Source organism: Labeo rohita, chromosome 21, assembly GCF_022985175.1.
Source record: "Labeo rohita strain BAU-BD-2019 chromosome 21, IGBB_LRoh.1.0, whole genome shotgun sequence".
Taxonomy (NCBI): Eukaryota; Metazoa; Chordata; class Actinopteri; order Cypriniformes; family Cyprinidae; genus Labeo; species Labeo rohita.
In genome coordinates, this window is record NC_066889.1 from 5,848,956 (window position 1) to 5,869,771 (window position 20,816).

At 34.4% G+C, this 20,816-nt stretch overlaps 1 protein-coding gene across 3 annotated transcripts; it reads right to left on the minus strand.

Annotated features, from left to right (window-relative positions):
- Positions 1-301: 301 nt before the first annotated feature.
- On the minus strand, positions 302-19,944 carry traf4b (tnf receptor-associated factor 4b). Of its 3 annotated transcripts, none has more exons than XM_051093905.1 (7): positions 19,528-19,944; positions 16,218-16,264; positions 5,447-5,541; positions 3,656-3,817; positions 3,366-3,527; positions 3,124-3,279; positions 302-1,168 (listed from the first exon to the last, which is right to left on the minus strand). In XM_051093905.1, exons 1-7 carry the CDS (start codon positions 19,668-19,670, stop codon positions 509-511), a joined length of 1,425 nt encoding a protein of 474 aa, XP_050949862.1. In that variant the 5' UTR covers positions 19,671-19,944; the 3' UTR covers positions 302-508. The 3 variants fall into 3 exon arrangements, with proteins under 3 accessions (XP_050949862.1, XP_050949861.1, XP_050949863.1); XM_051093904.1 differs by having other exon boundaries at positions 5,447-5,551; positions 16,218-16,269; positions 19,528-19,943; XM_051093906.1 differs by having other exon boundaries at positions 16,218-16,269; positions 19,528-19,590.
- Between the last annotated feature and the right edge of the window lie 872 nt (positions 19,945-20,816).

Below are 20,816 nucleotides of genomic sequence, written 5' to 3' on the forward strand. Positions count from 1 at the left end.
CATTTTATCTGAAAAAAAGAAAATGTGCCTAATAATTATGCACACCTGAATATAAAGAGTTTTTCACTTCCAGCCTTCATGGACAATTCACTTATAAATGATTAAAAACAAAATTACTAGTAGTTATTAGTTATTTTTCGTGTTATTTTTTATTGATGTGGTTTGGAATTGGTAAAATGTGCTTGGAAAAAACTATGACCTGAACACTATACTATATAGAACATATTCTGTATAATAACTCTGTAACATAATTCATAGATTATGAATAGATTACGCATAGTTTCATTTTTAATATCACATTGTTTATTTATTTGAAAAAGAAAAAAAAACTTAAAACCGAAAAATACATGCAAATGACACTGAATTTGTTTTTCTTATCCTTCTCAGTATATACTTATCCTTCATTTGTGCTAAAGCCCTGATTATATTTAAACAAAAAATTATACATCTTTATTTTCAATATAAGCAAAAGGGCCAGAAGTGATCATTTTTCACATTATTTTAGAACTCAAGAGTTCAGTATCTTCTGGACAACATCTATGGTGGCTTTAATGAAAATAGCATTGTCTCTGATATAGTTTCTTTTCTTCATCTCCTCATGGGAGATGAACTTTGGGTAGCCGAAACCCAGCATGCTCTCATCCAGACAGCCCCCACGAACACTTCCCAGAGCTCCAGGTCGTGGCCTCTGGAAGTTCTTCCAGGTGGGATCTGGGATGAAGGTCTCTGTGATGTGCTGAGGTTTGGTGAGTGCCGGGTCGCTCTGATCCAAGAGCGAGAAGGAAACGCGGTAAGGGAAAGGCCACTCCAGCAGCCCATCGTACTCTCCTGGTAGAACTCGAATGTAGACTGACAAGTGAGAGCCCTCGCCACTGCCATTCCCATTAGGAAAGGCGGACACTTGTAGACGGTAACCATAGTTATGGGAATAGAAGGCAGGACTAAACAATTCCAAACTCCCAGAAGTTCTGCTCTTAACTTCCTGTAGCCGTTGGCTGAAGTCTGTGAGCTTCCAGAGCAGCGTGCCATCTCGACTTCCAGAGAGTTCTTCCACTGCACGCCGGAGTTCCCGGAGCTCCAGCCTCTGGCGATTTACCACACCACTAAGAAGAGAGAGGTGGGTGTGCGTGGCTTCCTCGAGGTGTCGTCCCACTGCAGTCTTAGGGCACTATGAGTGGAACAGACAGAAAGATGTCATAAAGGTCTGGATATTCTGATATTCATGTCTTACTTTAAAAAAGGTGGGTTTTTTAGCTATATTTTTTTCTCTGTAGAGTGCAACAATGCTCGTCCACTTTTTCAGCAAGCTTGGTTCCAGAAACATCTTTTCAGTCATTTGTTAACAAGTCATGAACCAAACAAACCAGATATAAGATGAATAGTCCATGTGACATCACTGGTTCAACCTGAATTTTATGAAACTACGAGAATATTTTTTGTGCACCATGAAAACATAAATTCATAAAATTATGGTTGAACCACTGATGTCACATGGACTGTTTTTCAATGTCCTTACTACCTTTCTGGGCCTTGAACATGGTAGTTGCTTTGCTGTCAATGCAGAGTCAGAAAGTTCTCAGATTTAATTAAAAAAATACCTTAATTTGTGTTTCAAAGATGAAGGAAGGCCTTACATGTTTGAAATAACATAAGAGTGTAATAAATAATAACAGAAGTTTCATTTTTGGGTGAACTATCTCTTAAGCAATTGGCAGGCAGTATCAAACTTGTCCACTAGGTGCCACTACAAAACAAATCATGATTTATACAGCTTACAATGTGACAGAATGTCAGTGTGATAACTTAAAGCTGTTAATACAATTACAAAAATGTTTCACATGAAGACAAAAAAAAATTACTTACTCAAAAATTGCTTTAATTATTACTTTAAAAATAGTTTTATCATTTTTATAAATTTCAAATGTTTATATTTAACTAGATGAAATAGTCGAGGTGTAACAATACACTCATTGCACGATTTGGTATACACTACACTACAATATTCTCACAACGTTTTCAAAAAATAGTTCAAATGAGAAGGTTTTATTTTTATTATTATTATTATTGTTATAAAGACATATGACAACCAATTAAGGTACTGCTCATTAACATGCTAATTTTTTAATAGGCTTGTACTTGGTGATGTACTTGGTCTATAATACACAGGTCAATAGTGACACCAGAATAGAAATATTCCTGATTCTACTTAGCTAAAAATAAAGGGTAACACTTTATTTTAAGTACCAATTCTCACTATTAACTAGTTGCTTACTAGAATGCCTATTACTAGCATATTAGCTGTTTATTAGTACTTCTAAAGCACATATTAATGCCTTATTCTGCATTATCACATTTTAGATCCCTTAATCCTACCCCATACCTAAACATTAGCCCTAACTGACTTTTGATGACTTTTGCCACAATAAACTACTAATTTGCGGCTTATTAGTAGTTAGTAAGGTAGTTGTTAAGTTTAGGTACTGGGTAGGATTAGGGATGTAGAATGTAGTCATGCAGAATATGTGCTTTATAAGTACTAATAAATAGTCAATATGTTATGAATAGGCATGCTAATAAGCAACTAGTTAATAGTGAGAATTGTTCCCTATACTAAAGTGTTACCCAACTAATTTACTAACTAATTTATTTAAAATGTATTTTATTTTAAATGTATTATTATTAATAATAATTAATAAACGCGTAAACTTAAATGTGTGAACGTCTAGGTTTACCATATTTGATGTTCCATTACCACATTTGATGTTAAATTAAATGTCAAAATTCCATCTAGGCTGAACTAAATATTATGCATATTGTCACTATCCTCAAAACATTTGTGTAATTCGATATATTGTGATAATTTATTTTTACACCCCTACAAAATAGTTTTGAATTTTAATTTACTAGTTATTGGTGTAATATAAAAAAATAAAAGCATTCTTGTATTGGACATAATTTTAATATCGGTGCATTTCTATTGAAAACTGCGGCGTGTGCTGTCTTTCTTTAAAAGAAATCCCCTAAATACCACCAGTGTCATTCTGTCAGCGCAATGACATGCATACATTGTGCCATTATTTAGCAAATGGCTTTACTGTCTATATTTATAACTGTAGATCATACCTTATGTTTGCAGCCAGCCTCCCTAAATGGGCAAAGCACCATTGCAGTGCTGCATCCTTCCTTCACATGTGCCATTAAAGTCTCTCGAGTGATTCCTGGTGTGCCGCACCTGTTAGGGCACTGCATAGGGAAGCGTGGACACTGCTGCTGATGAGGCTGTGAATATAAAACACCCATGAATGCACTCTCTTCACCATATAATAAATAACTTAATGTAGGATGGCAGCTTACAGTCCACTGACCTGAAGAGTGTCATAGAGGAACTCTTTCTTGCAGTATCTGCAGGGCAGTTTTCGTTTGGGACATTCGGACACAGAGTGCTGGCCCAAGACTCTCCGCACCATACGAGCACCACATTTATTCTCACAGTACACACTCTCTTCTGGACAAACACCCTGGTGATTCTGAATGAGGAAAGAGAGGAACATTAAATATCAAACATGTCAAAGCTGTTAAAAATGGTTCATGTTAATATTAATACATTACCATTGCTATCAAGAACAAATATTAACAAAAAATGCATGTGTCTGACCTCATATGCCTCCCCAGTGAACTCATCCCCACAGTGGTCACAGTGTAGTTTTCTCTTTGCACAGTCATGCTGCATGTGCTCTGGCAGTTCACGTCGCAGCAGCTTCATGGAGCAGCGGTTTGGACATGACACCACGTTAAACTCACACACGGACAAATGGGCCTGGAGGAGCAGTGAAAAACCAGCGTAAGAGTTAGATCTGAATGTCTAATGTTTCTGAGATGTTCACCAAGGCTGCATTTACTTGATCAAAAGTACAGTAAAAACAATACTGAAGTAGTGAAGGTAGTGTATATTGTTGGTATATGTACAGTTAAGGTCAAAAGTTTGCATACCCCTTTCAGAATTACTTAAAATGTTTATTATTTTACCAAAATAAAAGGGATCATACAAAATGCATGTTATTGTTTATTTAGTACTGACCTGAATAAGATATTTCACATAAAAGATGTTTACATGTAAATTGATGTAAAATGAGTCCCTTGTTTGTCCTGAACAGTTAAACTGCCCGTTGTTCTTCAGAAAAATCCTTCAGGTAGCACAAATTCTTTGGTTTTCCATCATTTTTGTGTATTTGAACCCTTTGAGATACATCTTTTCACACTGAGGACAACTGAGGGACTCATATGCTATTATTAGACAAAGTTTAAATGCTCACTGATGCTCCAGAAGGAAACATGATGCATTAAGAATTTGAAGATCAGGGTAAATTTAACTTATTTTGTCTTCTGGGAAACATGTAATGATCTTCTGTAGCCTCTGAAGGGCCGTACTAAATGAAAAAAATATATGAAATGTAGGCAAAATAAGAAAAATGTACACGTGTCCATTCTGTTCAAAAGTTTTCACCCCCTGGCTCTCCCCTGGTTTTTCCTTCTGGAGCATCATTGAGCGTTTGAACCTTCTGTAATAGTTGCATATGAGTTTCTCAGTTGTCCTCAGTGTCAAAAGTTGGATCTCAAAATCATACAGTCATTGTTGGAAAGGGTTCAAATACACAAAAATGCTGGAAAACCAAAGAATTTGTGGGACCTGAAGGATTTTTCTGAAGAACAGCAGGTAGTTTAACTGTTCAGGACAAACAAGGGACTCATGAACAACTATCAATAAACAAAAAAACACAGGGGATCATTCAGGTAACAACTCTGTATTAAGAATCAAGGGGGTGTAAACTTTTGAATCAGGTCATTTTTATAAATTTTCTCTTGTAAATATGTAAACATCTTTTATGTGCAATATCTTATTCAGGTCAGTACTAAATAAACAATAACATGCATTTTGTATGATTCCTGTTATTTTGGTAAAATAACTCTTTAATGATTCTGAAAGAATCAAAAACTTTTGACCTCAACTATACGTAACACATACTTTTTTTTTTTTACACTTGAATAGACATGGTAACATACAATAGCCTACTAATATATGGACATAATCTAAAATGCAAACTCTTTTAAGGGATTTAAGCAGCCATATTGACTTTTGATAAATTTAAAGTGTACTTTCGATTATTTTAATGTGCCCTTGCTGAATAAAAGAATCATTTTCTAAGACATTTTAACGGTAGTGTATATTGTTGGTATTAGTACATACTGTAGTGTACACATCAGTTTTTGTACATTTCAACAGACACGGTAACATACAATAGCCTACCAGAAAATGTATAGCATCTACAATACAAACACTTTTAAGGGACTTCTGGAGCCATAAAGAAATGTATGAAATCCTACAACGATGTATGTTGAAATATGTACAAGTTTGACTAAGATTTGTCTTTGTGTGCCGTTTGTTCACCTGCAGGAGCTTGTTCTGTGCAGTCCAGCGGCAGCCCTCCTCACTGTGGATGCAGCGGATGGGCAGAGAAAGAATCTGCTGCTCCAGCTCCATATCTGGAAAAATCTGCAGTCAGAATTACAAATATATGACTGTTTATTAGTGAAATGTATAAGAACATTTGAAAAGCATGAACGTCTATTTAAACAATAAATAAAACATGAGGAAGATGTTATTCAGTGCAGCTGTGATTACTATCAAAATTGGGCCTGAGATATTGCTTTTACAGTATACAACAATTAACTTATATTTTAGACACAATATTGTCAGTAAGGTCTATTTTTGCTCCTCAAATAAAAATATTTCCAGATTAAGTCAAAACCAAATAAACCGCAGCACACAACAGTGGCGTTCCTGAATGAATTAGTGTTAAATGATTCAATGACTGTTTACACACACTGAGATGAAATTATAATGAGATTGAGGCAATATTGCGATTAAACTTTACCTCTTACCTTGTAGCAATACTTCAATCAAACTGATGCTATTAAGCTCATATCGTAGTAGCCATAATCATGCTAAAATATGTGGTGTACGGCAATTTTAATCGCAATAAACAGGCATGTAAAACACCTTAATCACATTATTTGTGCTTTAACTAAAGTGCACATGTGCTCGGTTGTACACAAATGATGTTATTTGCACAGCTTCATCAATGAACTCAGAATGATATTTAGTTTTTCACCACTTCAAATCGCTTGAATCTATCAACACAACTTGCTGCCACAGGTCATTCCTGTGTTCCCAGGGTACTATGTTCCCCAGGTTTATATGGCACATAAGGAACACAAGACTATGTTATCAGGCTATAAAATATGTTTTAATCACTCAAAGATTCAATTATATCAGCATGGTCTTCGATAACTAAGCCAGCTGCACAGAACATCTACTTCTCCAACTTTCCAAAAGATTTTATTACAGTCCTCAGTCCTCAGTCTATCTTCTCAACATCATGTTTAGGAAATTAATTAGGAAGTCTCTATCTGTGTTGTTCTATTGAACTATTTGGGGGGTTTTTTCGTCCTGGGTTAGGGTTATTAAGTTCTGACCTATAAACGTTTACATAATGTAAATTAATAAAGTATTAAACTGGGAAACTTTCATGTGTTCCTTATGTGCAATAAAAATCTGGGAAACAAAATGTAGGACCCTGGAAACATAGGCATGCTTCCACTGCCACCAGTTTCTGCTTTTTATCTTCATCCAGCAGCATTGCTCTAACATGTCAATGCTCATCACAGCACTGAATAACCATCTAATGCATCCACAGAAATGTGTTTTGCTTTTGAGGTCAGTAGATTAAAACAGTGGCCAGTAACACCTACTGTATATGAGTTCATCATTTATGCTATGCGGTATGTGATTAATGGTGGAAAATATAACCTCATTTCCTTGTGAATAATCAGAAGAATGATAATTGCATGTAAAGAAGAAGGAGTGAAAAAGTTTGTTCATGTCAACTTACTGTAATAAGTCCTCTGATTATTGGAAATAACTGCATTTCTGGTGCACAAATGTAATCAGTGACTCACTCATTTTACTACTGACGTAACAATGAAACAATGTAAAATCAAAGCCAATCAAATTTGAGGAAATAATGTAACTGTTGTACGCAAGACTAATATATTCAGGACTGGTCTGTGGAAGAATTAAAAATACTTTAAGGTTAAGTATGCATATTTTTGGATATTCTATTCCAGTGGTTCTTAACTGTGGTCTTGGGAACTACTGCTATGCACATTTTGTCCATCTTTCTTATCTGACACACTGGCTACATCCCATAGCTGAAAAATACTGTCTCTGCGGCATACGGATGTAGGAAGTCAATAAGGCATGTCCAAATCCAATGATCACAGCACATCCTGTCTGCTGAGATACCTTCATCTGATTGATTTTTTGAAGGCAGCTCAGCATGTACTGTATAATTCACTGCCTTTATTTCTCACTATCCTGTGCATTCAATTCCATTACAGTTGAGCTAAAAAATATAGATGACATCTGAAAGTTGCAACTGGTGGTCAGTGTGTAAATGCATGTTTTTGACCGACCATTCCCAATTTTGATGTCATTTCTAGCTAAACAAATTGTATCGTAGTAATTAAATATTTGCTTAATTGTCACCAAAGTTATTTCTATTTTATTAGAGATCACTAAACTAAAAAAGTACTTTACACTAAAGTTTAATTTCACCTTCCTGAAAAATAATAAATAAATAAAGCAAAAGAAACCATCACAGAATTTGTAATGGTTTTACTGGTTATAATGAGAATTGGTCTCTACTGGTAATTGATTGCCTTCTATTGGTGGATTGGTAAAGGCGAAGTTCACTTCCAGAACAAAAATTTATAGATAATTTACGCACCTCCTTTGTCTTCCAAGATGTTCATGTCTTTTTTCAGTCATAACGAAATTATGTTATTTAAGGAAAACATTTCAGGAATGTTCTCTATATAGTGGACTTCTATGGTGCCCGCAATTTTGAACTTCCAAAATGCAGCTTCAAAGGGCTCAAAACAATACCAGCTGAGGAATAAGGGTCTTATCTAGCAAAACGATTTTATTACTTATTTCTAAAAAAGAAAAAAATTACAATTTGTAAACTTCTTAAACTCAAAATCGCTCGTCTTGTCTAGCTCTGCGATGTGCATGCATACTCTGTACACTACAGTTCAAGACAGTTAGGGTATGTGGAAAAACTCCCATCTCATTTTCTACAAAACTTGGTAACTTCAAAATCACCCTACATCGCTGTTGCACATTTTGCATGTTGCTAGACAAGGCAAGCATTTGAGGTTAAAAAGTATATAAATTGTACATTTTTTTAGTAAATAACCAGTCATTTCGCTAGATAAGACCCTTCTTCCGCAGCTGGGATCGATTAGAGCCCTTTGAAGCTACATTCAAACTGCATTTTAAAAGTTCAAACTTACAGGCACCATGGAAGTCCACTATATGGAGAACATTCCTGAACATTCCTGAAATGTTTTCCTCAAAAAACATCCTAAATCCTAATGGAATATGAATATAAAAAATAAGGTGGATAGGGCAGTGAGGCAACAAATCAGCTGCCCAAGATTTCGGACACAGCCACTAAGTTTAGTTTATGGATCAGTTGCATAAATAAATAAGACATACGAAAAATGTGCAGAGCAGTGGGTTCCCACACCAGGAGCTGAGAACTACTGTTGTATAATTTTGGATAAAATATTAGGGCTGTGTATTGCCAAGAATCTGGCAAAACGATACGTATCACGATACAGGGGTTGTGACACGATATTTTGCGATACACTGCGATATTGTAAGCAAGGCAGTATATTAGGATATTTCTCATTTTAAGAATAGGATATACTTTAAGAAAAGCTGTAATTAAGAACACACCACCATGTGCAAACCTTAGCAAAAAAAACAAAAAAAAACAACAACGTTGTTATTGAACCACTTTTTGTGCAATACAAGTAAAGGGGGAAAATAGAATGCCTGCAGGATTCCTTAGTTAATAAATGTATAAAAGGTAAGCTTTTATAAACAGATCATATATATTTTTAGATCCTGCTTTAAAGGTTTGCAGTTTAAGTTTACAGCTGCAACATACAAAGGCACTGGCATGTTTTAGGATGAATCTGTGCAAGATTCTTTCAGTTGAAACTGCTCAGACTTACATTTTTGTCTGGGACTAAGCTTAAGCCTGATCTGTGAAACCAGGGGACAATGCCATAACATTTTGATCTGAACTTAAGAATTACATCTCCTTAATATCAATGAAAAATAAAGTGCTTGCAAGAATCCTAAAGAAAACAAAATAATTGTAAAACAATAAAATAAATACATGTAGTGAACATTCTCAGAACCTTTTTGTTCTGAGAATTTTACAAGTTTTGGATTCCACAAGTTTTCAGTTTCTATTTATGTTCCGCGTGGAATTGCCCGAGACCACGACGCGAGCACCGCCAATAGTATGTTCCTACACAGCCGGAGGCTGCACTTTCAGGACTGCATTTCTAGGACCCTATTTTTTGTGACAGCGCCATCTAGAGGAGATCTGATTTAAGCATAAAACAAAAACTAATCATTTTTTTTTTTAATCTTTCCATCTTTGTTTTTAATGTTTGAGGCATGTCAGCAATCTCCATTTAGCCTATTTAGCTGTGCAAAACAGATCATTGTTCTGCTGAATGTTATAAACTAACATTTGTATTCAAATAAAATTACATTTATTAATGTACTAATAAACAGTAATTTGTAGCGCACTTGTTTTACCGTTTATTGCACTTTATGTGTGTCACACATCAGACGTGAATCGCTGTGCTGCGGCTAATGAACTGAAGTCTGCAAAAAAGTCTTTCTTTACAAGAAAATGGATTTTAACACCAGAATATATATAGAATATATTGAAATAATTAGGTTAAATATTTCAAACGGGTTACCAATGGGTATGTTAAGGGTTAGGAGTCAGTTAGGAGAGAGAATCCCAGGCTCCATATGTCAAAAATATGATTTATTGCCCATCATAAAAAAATCAACGCAAAAAATTTTATGTATTGTTAAACAATTTTGGTGATATATTTAAAAGAAAAATGTACTAAACGATCGTTAAGCACTAACAAAAAGCAGTCAGACATGTCTGTGTAAAACAAAAGCAAACGATAGTTGTCAAAATCTTGTAACATTAAATTTTTAGGGTTTTTTTACTGATACAAGAGTTAAAGTAAAAGAGTCAGGCATCTAACGCTGATTTAAAACAAAACAAAAAAAAAGTATCAAATGCCATCGTTAAGCAACAGCATAAGATACTTGTCAAAATGTATGTTGTAGTCTAGCATTACAATTTTAAAAAGGTAGTGTTTGTTACAAGTTAAAAAATAAAAAGTCGAACATCTTACGCTGATCTAAAACAAAATAAATCAAAACAAAACAACAAAAGTATTAGACATGTTCTTGTAAAATAGCATCCGGTATTGTCACCATATTACAAATAGATCCTAATCTAATCATGACAAAACTGTATATCGTTGGAAAGGTCTAAGATTCCTAACCAGATATTTGGCCACTGTTTGTGTTACAAATTATGTAGGAAAAGTAATAGATTATGACAAGAGTGCACCTCAAAAATCTACATCATAACAGGAGTTCTGACCTTTGTCACAAAAAAAAAAAAAAGTAAGAAACTTTCTTCACAGGCTTTTTCCCTATCATGTTTTAGAAATTGTAAGAAATTATATATCAATTGAAAACTTAGGATCTCAAAATGTTTCTTTTGAAAACCATTTTAAAATCAGACATTGCATTACCATGGAAAATGTACATCAAATTCATATTACAAAATGTTGCACATCCTTTAACCTACTGAACTTTTTGGCAAAGTTCACAACACCAGTAGACCCAGCTGTACTCACAGGTGTGTACCGTAAATGGTTGGAAAAAATATCTGTTTTGATCACTGAACTTTACCTGACACTGCCCCACAAAAGTTAAAAATGCCAGATCCCCTGCAGAGATTTTCTTTTCTGGCTAGACTACCTGTAATGTCACTGTTTGTTTGTAATGGCAATTTGATCCTTCTCTTCACTACTTCAATCTATGAATGTATATTCATCAATATATTGTTAAAATAAAAGTCTCACTTTACTCGTTTTTGTGTTCTCAGAGTTACATTTTTTAATTTTAATTTAATGATTTTGCATACGCTTTTATCCGAAGTGACTTACAAAGGCGTATGATATACGCAACAAGTCCTAGATAATCCAATGCAGTACAGATCTCTTATCAGTTGAATAAAAAGAAAACCGGTCGATAGAATAAAATGTGCGAGTGTAGACAGAAAATAATTATTGAGAAAAGTTCTTACATGATTTCAAAACGGTACCACCGTGTATATAAAAACAATAATATAATGTAAATATCTCAAATGAAGACAGTGTTTTTATTAAATCAACCAAATTAGCAGAAATATTGACGAATATGAACAAAGAAGCCCGCTAACATGACAACCAAAAAACAAAGCGTACAACGCCATAAGCGTAAGGCCTAACAATTACCATTAGGTGGGAAAATAAGATAAGGATGGTGAGAATGCGGTAAACAAATTCAAATAGAAAGTGTGAACAAAGTCATGCAAACATAAAATTGTTCTGTTTCAAAGTGTAACGCTATGAAAAACTTTGTGGTTTATATCTCACAACGGTGTGACGAGGCCTAGCGTACTAGCATGGATGAAGTCAAGCCGTCTAGCAATTTTAGGTGTACTTAGCAGGGATCAGTCTGTTGTGTTGTTAGGGCACATTGTACTTATTGTCGTTATGAATACTTGTACGCTTATATTAATTTCAATGCTTTAATGAATACATAATTTGTCTTGGTGCGATTCGACGGAATATTTTATTAAAAGATGACACGGTGGACTGTTTGAGTAATGCTCTCATCTGTCACCTTTACTGTCACATTTAAGTTTTCACCGCTTACACGCTGTCACAGTTTTGTTCACGGGGAATGATCAGGATGAGCGAGGAGGTCCAAAACATAGAGTTTTATTTATAATATCCACAGGGAACCAGCAAACACAACGTAACCTGACGGAGTAACAATACATGAAGACAATACAATCACCGACAACCAAACTTGAAACACAACCAAATTTAAATACACAGACAAATCAAGGGGGAGACAGGTACAGACGATTAAACAGTGACGTAATAATTACAAACGGAACAGGAAGGACCAAATAAGGGCATACAGGGAAAAACACACAAAACAGTACAAAAGGTCTGACACACGCATCCCAACCACCCAAACTTGTTGTTATAACCTTCATGCCTGACATGTTTGCAACCGACTAAAAACTAATAAGCTAAACAAACAATGAAGGATCACGAACATTGTTAACGTAAATGAACAACAGACAATAATCACCAATACATGTTCACACAGTGAACTTTATTTAAATGTTTCACTGATAGAAAATGACCCTGAGTTGTTAGAAAAGAAATGACTGATGAAAAGAAAGCAGATGAATCAGTTCTTTGAACCGGTTCATTGAGCCGAACTGTCCAAATGAATCATTTCGCAGAAATGAATCGGACTCTGCATTACCAACACCGATCACAAAAAAAAAAAAAAAAACACGGGAGGAGCGTGTACTTCAGAAAAATTGTGGAAATGTGAGTCTTTTTATATAGGGTATCTTCATGTGCGTATAATCAGAAGTCCAATGATTTTGGGCGCTGCCATGTATGAGTGTTTTAGGATGTGTAACCCCAGCGGCCATGTTTGAAGGCCGAGGTGTATGCTGGGTAATGTAGTTCCCTGACCTGAAAGTCCATAGCGTTTAAGAGAGGTATTAGTTACACGTGTTTAACAACTTTGTAAAAACAAAAACACAAAGAACTGTTAAAACATATTTAGACTAAACAGTTATATTGCAGAATAATACGAGATACGTATGCTAAAAAAGACTTGATGTGTGTGCTGTAATGGAGCAACCGTTGTGAAGCGAGATACCAAATAAACCAAATAAACTGTCTTTATCTTAAGAAAAAGTCAATATGGTCCTGTTCTAGCTGTCTGAATATTCAGTTTCTCCCTCTGTATGTTGCGTGTGGCCAGTATTTTTACAGATTGTTAGCTCATGCCTATATTTTTTGCATGTATGATTGTGTTTTCATGTGTTTGTGTTTGTGTTTTATTTGCATGTATGTTTGCTTTTGCATTTATGTTTGCCATTTTGTGTTTGAGTTTGTATGTATGTTTGTGTTTGCATTTATGTTTTGTGTTTGCATTTGAGTTTGAATGTATGTTTGTGTTTACGTTTGTGTTTTAGTTTGCATGTATGTTTGTGTTTGTGTTTTAGTTGCATGTATGTTTGCGTTTGCATTTACGTTTGCCATTTTGTGTTTGAGTTTGTATGTATGTTTGTGTTCGAGACCAGATGCCATGCAAATCCAGCTGTGTGTTGTAAAAAGGTTCAGTGCACATCCTTTGACCTACTGAACTTTTTGGCAAAGTTCACAACACCAGTAGACCCAGCTGTACTCACAGGTGTGTACCGTAAATGGTTGGAAAAAATATCTGTTTTGATCACTGAACTTTACCTGACACTGCCCCATAAAAGTTAAAAATGCCAGATCCCCTCAATTAGATTGTAAATGAGTCGTAAAAAACCCCAGAAACTATCTTTAGAGTTTTACAACATTGGCTGATCTGATAAGCCATGCATTGCTGATCACAGACCCCACTCACCAACCTCTCTGGTTTATCGGGCTGTGGGATACAAGCTATTTACATTTCGTGTGATGATATTAAGTTTAGACAATTAACTACATGCGCGTGAACGTGTGTTTTAACTACCAGTCTTACGGGGAAGAAAATCAGTGAGGACTCCTCTCTTGTTTTTATTGTGCAGTGTGGAACAAAACATTTGCATTCATCTTGATATTTAACTACCTACATGTACATGTGTGCGTTCAGGTGATATAACAGACCGTAAGGTCTAAAACTGACAAAAATCAAAGAGTGAATAAATAAATTAAATGAATGAAGTGCGAATAACTAAATAAAATAAAATAAAATAAAATAAAGAAACATTTTCCTGTGGCTTAAGAGAAGTTTGTTTGAAAGGAAAACTGGTATGATCTTTAAAATGAAAAACTACTTGTATTAATGTTAAAACGGGAAGAATGCTTTCATCAATTAAGAAATGTCATAGATTTATTAACCCTTTAACTGTCACTCCCATTTTGAACATAGATGTGAAAATGTTAAATATGTTTAAAATCCAAACTTATATTTTTATAATTCATGAATGAAAACATTTTGTAATATGAATTTGATGTACATTTTCCATGGTAATGCAATGTCTGATTTTAAAATGGTTTTCAAAAGAAACATTTTGAGATCCTAAGTTTTCAACTGATATATAATTTTTTTTTTGTGACAAAGGTCAGAACTCCTGTTATGATGTAGATTTTTGAGGTGCACTCTTGTCATAAATTAATCTATTACTTTTCCTACATAATTTGTAACACAAACAGTGGCCAAATATCTATTTAGGAATCTTAGAAATAATATGGTGAAGTAAACTTAGGCGTCCTAGCTGTGCGGATGGTTGACAGTTTAGTAAAAGTCTTTTTTAATTTTAAAATATTTATTTTGTTTAATTCTTTTATCATACATTTGAATCTTTGTGTCGGCCTCTGCTTATGGTGTTAGTGTTGTGTTAGGGGGCGTGGTTTGACAGTTGCGCCCCTAACTTGATTTTGAGTTTAGGCAGCACGGAGACGGATGTATTTTCGTTGAACTGTGTAAGATGTTTGGTTCTTTTCCTTCTCTTTTACTTTAACTCTTGTATCCTTGTACCTTTTTAAAAGTGCAACATTTTTGACAACTATGCTTATGCTTTTTACAAGATGTGTCTGATACTTTTTTTTTTTTGTCTTGTTTTAGATCAGCGTAAGATGTTCGACACCAGTTTGGGTGGGTGGGGGGTGTACAAAAACAGGTGTCCAAACAGGTGTCCAGTTGGGGGGTGGGAGGGCAGGGGGGAGGCATTTTTAATCAGGCAATAAATCATATTTTTGACATATGGTGCCCGGGATTCTCTCTGTTAGGACAATAATTAAGTGTATACAATTAAACAACTACATATTTCTTTAAAAAATAATAATATACAGAATTTAATAGCAAGCACTATTAAACAGAATGAGACGCTTATACATACATATACACAATAAATAAATAAAATAAAATAATACAAAAAAACTATAGGGTCCTAGAAATGCGGTCCTGAAACTGCAGCCTCCGTTTTTTTTTTTTTTTTTTTTTTTTCTGTATTATTTTATTTATTTATTGTATTTATGTATGTATTAGCTTCTTATACTATTTAATAGCATTTGCTATTGTGTATGTTATTATATTTTAAAAAATATGTAGTTGGTTAATTGTATACACTTTTTTTTTATTGTATACATTGTATACACTTAATTATTGTCCTAACCAACACCTAACCCTTAACATACCCTTAACATTGGAAACCCGATTGAAATATTTAACCTAATTTATTTCAATATATTCTATATATATTCTGGTTTTAATTTCAGTTTTCTTGTAAAGAAAGACTTGTATCTTTGCGAGACTTCAGTTCATTAGCTGCAGCACAGCCATTCATGTCTGATGTGTGACACGCATAAAGTGCAGTAAACGGTAAAACAATTGCGCTACAAATTAGTGTGTTTATTGGTACATTAATAAATGTAAGGTAATTAGAATACAAATGCTAGTTTATAGCATTCAGCAGAACAATGAACTGTTTTGCACAGCTAAATAGGCTAAATGGAGATCGCTGACACCGCCTCGAACACAAGTTCACACCAGGTCTTACATTAAAAATAAGATGGAAATATAAAAAATGAATAGTTTTTGTTTTATGCTTGAATCAGGTCTCCTCTAGATGGCGCTGTCACAAAAAATAGGGTCTTAGAAATGCGGTCCTAGAAGTGCGGACCTGAAATTGCAGCCTCCGGTTGTGCAGGAACATACTATTGATGAATCTGCCATGAACCTTGAATGATTTTTTTTAAATATCGATATTCTGTTTTTGAGAATCCATACAGTATCTGCAAACAAAATATCATGATACTCGCGTGTATCGACATTTTCTTACACCCCTATAAAATATCAGAAGAATTCCTTTGGAAGAAATCAGAAGAGATTTGAAACTGTAGCGTTATGATGGTGCACTTACTTTGGCATAATCCAGCGGCAGGTGGTCCTCTGGGCACTTGAATACACCTTTACTATTAAAAAAATTGTGATAAAGTCAGATTTCTGAAAGTTAATTATTCACATACATTCTAAGAGCTATGCTGCATATCTTGGCAAGAGTCACCATGGTAAATGTTTGATATGTGTTCAAAATACAATGCCAACAAATAAAATCTGGTTGTCTGTTACTAGAACATGAATTTACGTATTTTTGCTCTCCTACATAACGGAAAGCTACACTTACACATAAATGTGTTAGAATTTAATTTGCATGTGATTTATCTTTACATTATACAGTATGTGGTGGGTTAAAAAGCAGTTCACAACTGCCACCGATTGATGCCACTATGTTACAAAGCCTAAATGAATCACAGCCAAACTGATTTGACAGGAACTTCAGAATCACCTCCCACACCACAAATTGACGAAGGCCCCTCAGGAGAATGTGAGTGAATCATCCATCTGGGATGGTGACATCCCCCAGCATTCGTTATATGGGGAAGCAGTACGACCGACACAGCACATTAATAGAGCTGTGATCTTTCCATTACGTGTGAAACAGAAGCACATCATTTCAAAATCCTATGGGGAATTTTTCCAAAAGTCCCAAGGAGATTCATAAGAAGATGGAAAATGTGATTGCTGCATTTTTGAGGCAGATCAGAAATGTTGTGCCCCCTCAAGTTTTTCAGTCGAGTGGATTTTAAAAGCATTTTTATGCATTTTATATAATCTCTATTTTGGATAATGAAGTTTGGTCATTGTAGGTCAGATTTGTTGGGGTAAAATTAAATAATTTGCTTTAATTCAAAAATTTGCTTTAAATAAAAAATCATGCCTTTTTTTCTATGCATATAAATAATTGCTGCTAAAAAATGTGCAATGTTTTGAAATTACTTTTTTCATTTTATTTAATTTTATTTTATTTTTTCTCCATTTGGTCATGTCTTCTCTTGTCTAGATCACTGAATGAGTCAGAACTGCAAATGATGCCCTTCAGGCAGATACATGCTATATCATGTTGAAAATACCACAATTTAAAGTCATAAATGAACTATTTTATATTCCTAACAATATTATTTTAAAGTGACATAGAAATCATATGCATCATACACACATTTATGCTCTACATACATGCTGATGGTAATTAACTGTCTAATTAAAAAGCATGTGTTAGTCTGATAGAATGTGAATGGACAAGACCGTCAATCACTATGATAACATCCACAGGATAACACAGGACAATGAGTGTGATTGTTTCACACAGCTCTGTCTTATGACTACGAGACTGAGAAGACAAGACATGGAATGCTAAGAATGGGTCATAACCCAAAACTATGCTAGCTTACAGTTGAGTAATAATACAAAATAAACTGACTCACTGCATACTTTCTTTTCACACTAAATCTTTTAGGATTATAAAACTTCTAAAATTCTCTCTTTCTCTCTCTCTCTATATAAAACTACCAGAAGCATTCTGTAGTATGCAACTTTTAAAAAGTAAAACATGAGAATAACATGTTATTTTATGTTTAAAAAAAAAAAATACTACATTAACCCTGTAGAGACAGAAAGTATTACGAGTGTGTAGCCCAGGGTGTTTTGTGTCACTCTAACATCTTGCTTGGCCTGTTTGGCGTTTGTTTATTACTACTCTGTCAGAGGAGCAATTATTTTAAGTGATACTTTCCGCATAGGCAATGGCCAGAACTAATAAATTATTTAAAAATACACCTATACACATCTTCTATGATTAAAATGTTTTACATTTTTGACCTAAAATGATCTATGAGATCTATCTAAAGACTGAATTGGTAAAAATGAAACTCATGGTAGTATATAAAACCATAAATGTTTCCTCTGTAAGCCCTCTGTAAACTGTGCCCTTCCTCACCCCTGCTCACAATATTTAATAAATACTTTCTTTTTAGAAAGTTTGTTGGATTTTAGATGGTATAATCCGGAGATGTTTCATTTATTTAAAGTAAGAACAGTAGTTTTCTATTTTAATATATTTAAAAATATTTATTCCTCTGACAACAAAACAACAAACTTTTACTATCATTGCTCAAGTCTTCAGTGTCACATGATCCTTCAGAAGTTATTCTAATATGTTAATTTGCTGCTTATTCTCATTCTAAATGTCGTAAGCAGTGTGGCATAATATTTTTGTGAAATCCATGATTCAGGACTTTTCAATGAATCAAAAGTTCAAAAGAAACAGAAAACCTTTGTAATATTACAAATGTCACTGTCGTGCATCCTTGCTGAACAAAAGTATTAATTTCTTTAAAAAGAACGGTAGTATGTACTTTGAAACAAAAATATTAAGCATATGAAAAATACAGGAAAGATTTATATTTATGTGTGTGTATATGTTTGCGTTTATGTACAGGCCTATACAACCACTATACAAAATAATATATTTAATGTAAAATACTTACATTAATAAGTGTTTTATTGTCTTTTTTTTAGGTTTGTTGGATTGTAGATGGTATAATCCGGAGATGTTTAATTTATTTAAAGTAAGAACAGTAATATTGTTAAATATTATTACAATTCAAAATAAGAGTTTTCTATCTTCTGAAAGATCTTCTGAAAGATCTTGTGACACTGAAGACTTGAGCAATGATAGTGAAAATTCAGCTTTGTTGTCAGACAACAAAGCTGAATTTTCACTATCATTGCTCAAGTCTTCAGTGCCACAAGATCTTTCAGAAGTCATTCTGATACGCTAATTTGCTGCTTATTCTTATTCTAAATGTCGTAAGTAGTGCGGCGTAATATGTTTGTGAAATCCATGATTCAGGACTTTTCGATGAATCAAAAGTTCAAAAGTAAACAGAAAACTTTTGTAATATTATAAATGTCACTGTCATTCACCTTTGCTGAATAAAAGTATTAATTTCGTTAAAATAAACGGTAGTGTATACTTTGAAAAATAAATATGAACTATATTAAAAATACAGAAAAGATTTATATTTGTGTGTGTGTGTGTGTGTGTGTGTGTGTGTGTGTACAGGCCTATATAATCACTACATAAAATAATATATTTAATGTAAACTACTTTGAAAGTGTGTTTTATTGTCTCTTTTTTCCAGTTTACTTTCATCTTATCAGTGACACTGGTACTATTATGTTAGCCAGTGTTTTTTTTTTTAAAGATGGCACGTTAAGAACTACAGTGTGCAGGATAAAAATTCACTTTGCATACATTTCCATTAGAATACGAGCAGCCATAGTTTGACCTCGTTTTGATCATTCAAATACAGGTTGGGAATCAGCTTTACCTGAGATAGTCCTGCAGGCAGGTGTCGCAGAATCTGTGTCCGCAGGTGGACACCTGCACGGGGTCCCGCATCGGCTTTTCGCACAGAGGACAATAAAACCTCCTCCTCGGTCGCTCCAGAAACTTTAAATCTAAACCGGGCATAATAGCCTACCTTTGCAGATAACTTCAGACTGCAAACTGGAATAAAACTTTACAAATATTCTTAACGCAAATATGAAGAACACTAGGCTAATCGCTTGTTTATCGATCTAACGCTAAACAACAATCGATCCCTCATGACATTTCTGTCCTCGGTAAAGTACAGCACAGGGAAATGTTTACTCAATCCAACTGTACGGCTACACTTCAGGCCGCCCACAGGAGCGAGAGGAGGAGCCATCCGCCTCTTCAACACTTACACACCTTGCAATGTGGGCAATTTTGCTTTGTTTACGTTTTATTAATATTCTGAATTAGTTTTTTATTTTTACATTTCCGTTTTCCGTAATTTTGTGTAAACTTGAGATATTTTGGTGTGTTTCACAAGTTAGACTTATGTTATTTTTATTACTATTATTTTTAAGAGACTATGCCCATACAGTTTATTAAGTTCCATTTCACTTTATTTTACTACATAATGTACAAAATGCGAAATGTTGCCTTGGTATTTAATGGTATTTTTGGTATTTTTTCTTTCCTCCTCCCCCATTCACCTGTTTTACAATGTTAGCATAGCACAGTCTGTGTTAATGTTGACATTTGATACCGCAACACCTCCCAATGGCTCTCACAGTTCAAAAGCTATGAAAACCATGTCTGAGACATATTCATTTACTGCATTTGCTGTTGATTTGCTATATACATTGTTGAAATCACCCTTACAGTGGGTTGTTTACATTACGTCATAAGTACTGATTCTTGTCTAGAGTGTGTAAATGTACACGTTTTAGACAGTTTCATCGAAACAGGTTTCAAGCCGTAGAACCAGTTTTACTTCCTCGTTCCACAAAGGAATATTCAGGTTGACCTTAGACTCTGTGTAGGCCATATCAGCAGTAAATGCACAGAGTGCATTCGATAAAGCCATGTTGAACTCCATACTGTTTGGAGCCTGTGAAAGATGTATTAACGCTCAGCTATTGCGACTCAGATAACCCGTCTATTCTGTGATGAGTAACTGAAAAGGCTTTTGTTTGCTTTTAAAAATGATTCATTTTAGTTAATCAGTGTCAGTGTGCCAAAGAAAACAGTACATTTAATTGGTGTCAACCACGAGAAGGAGTCCACGTGAGCTTTTGTGTATTTGTG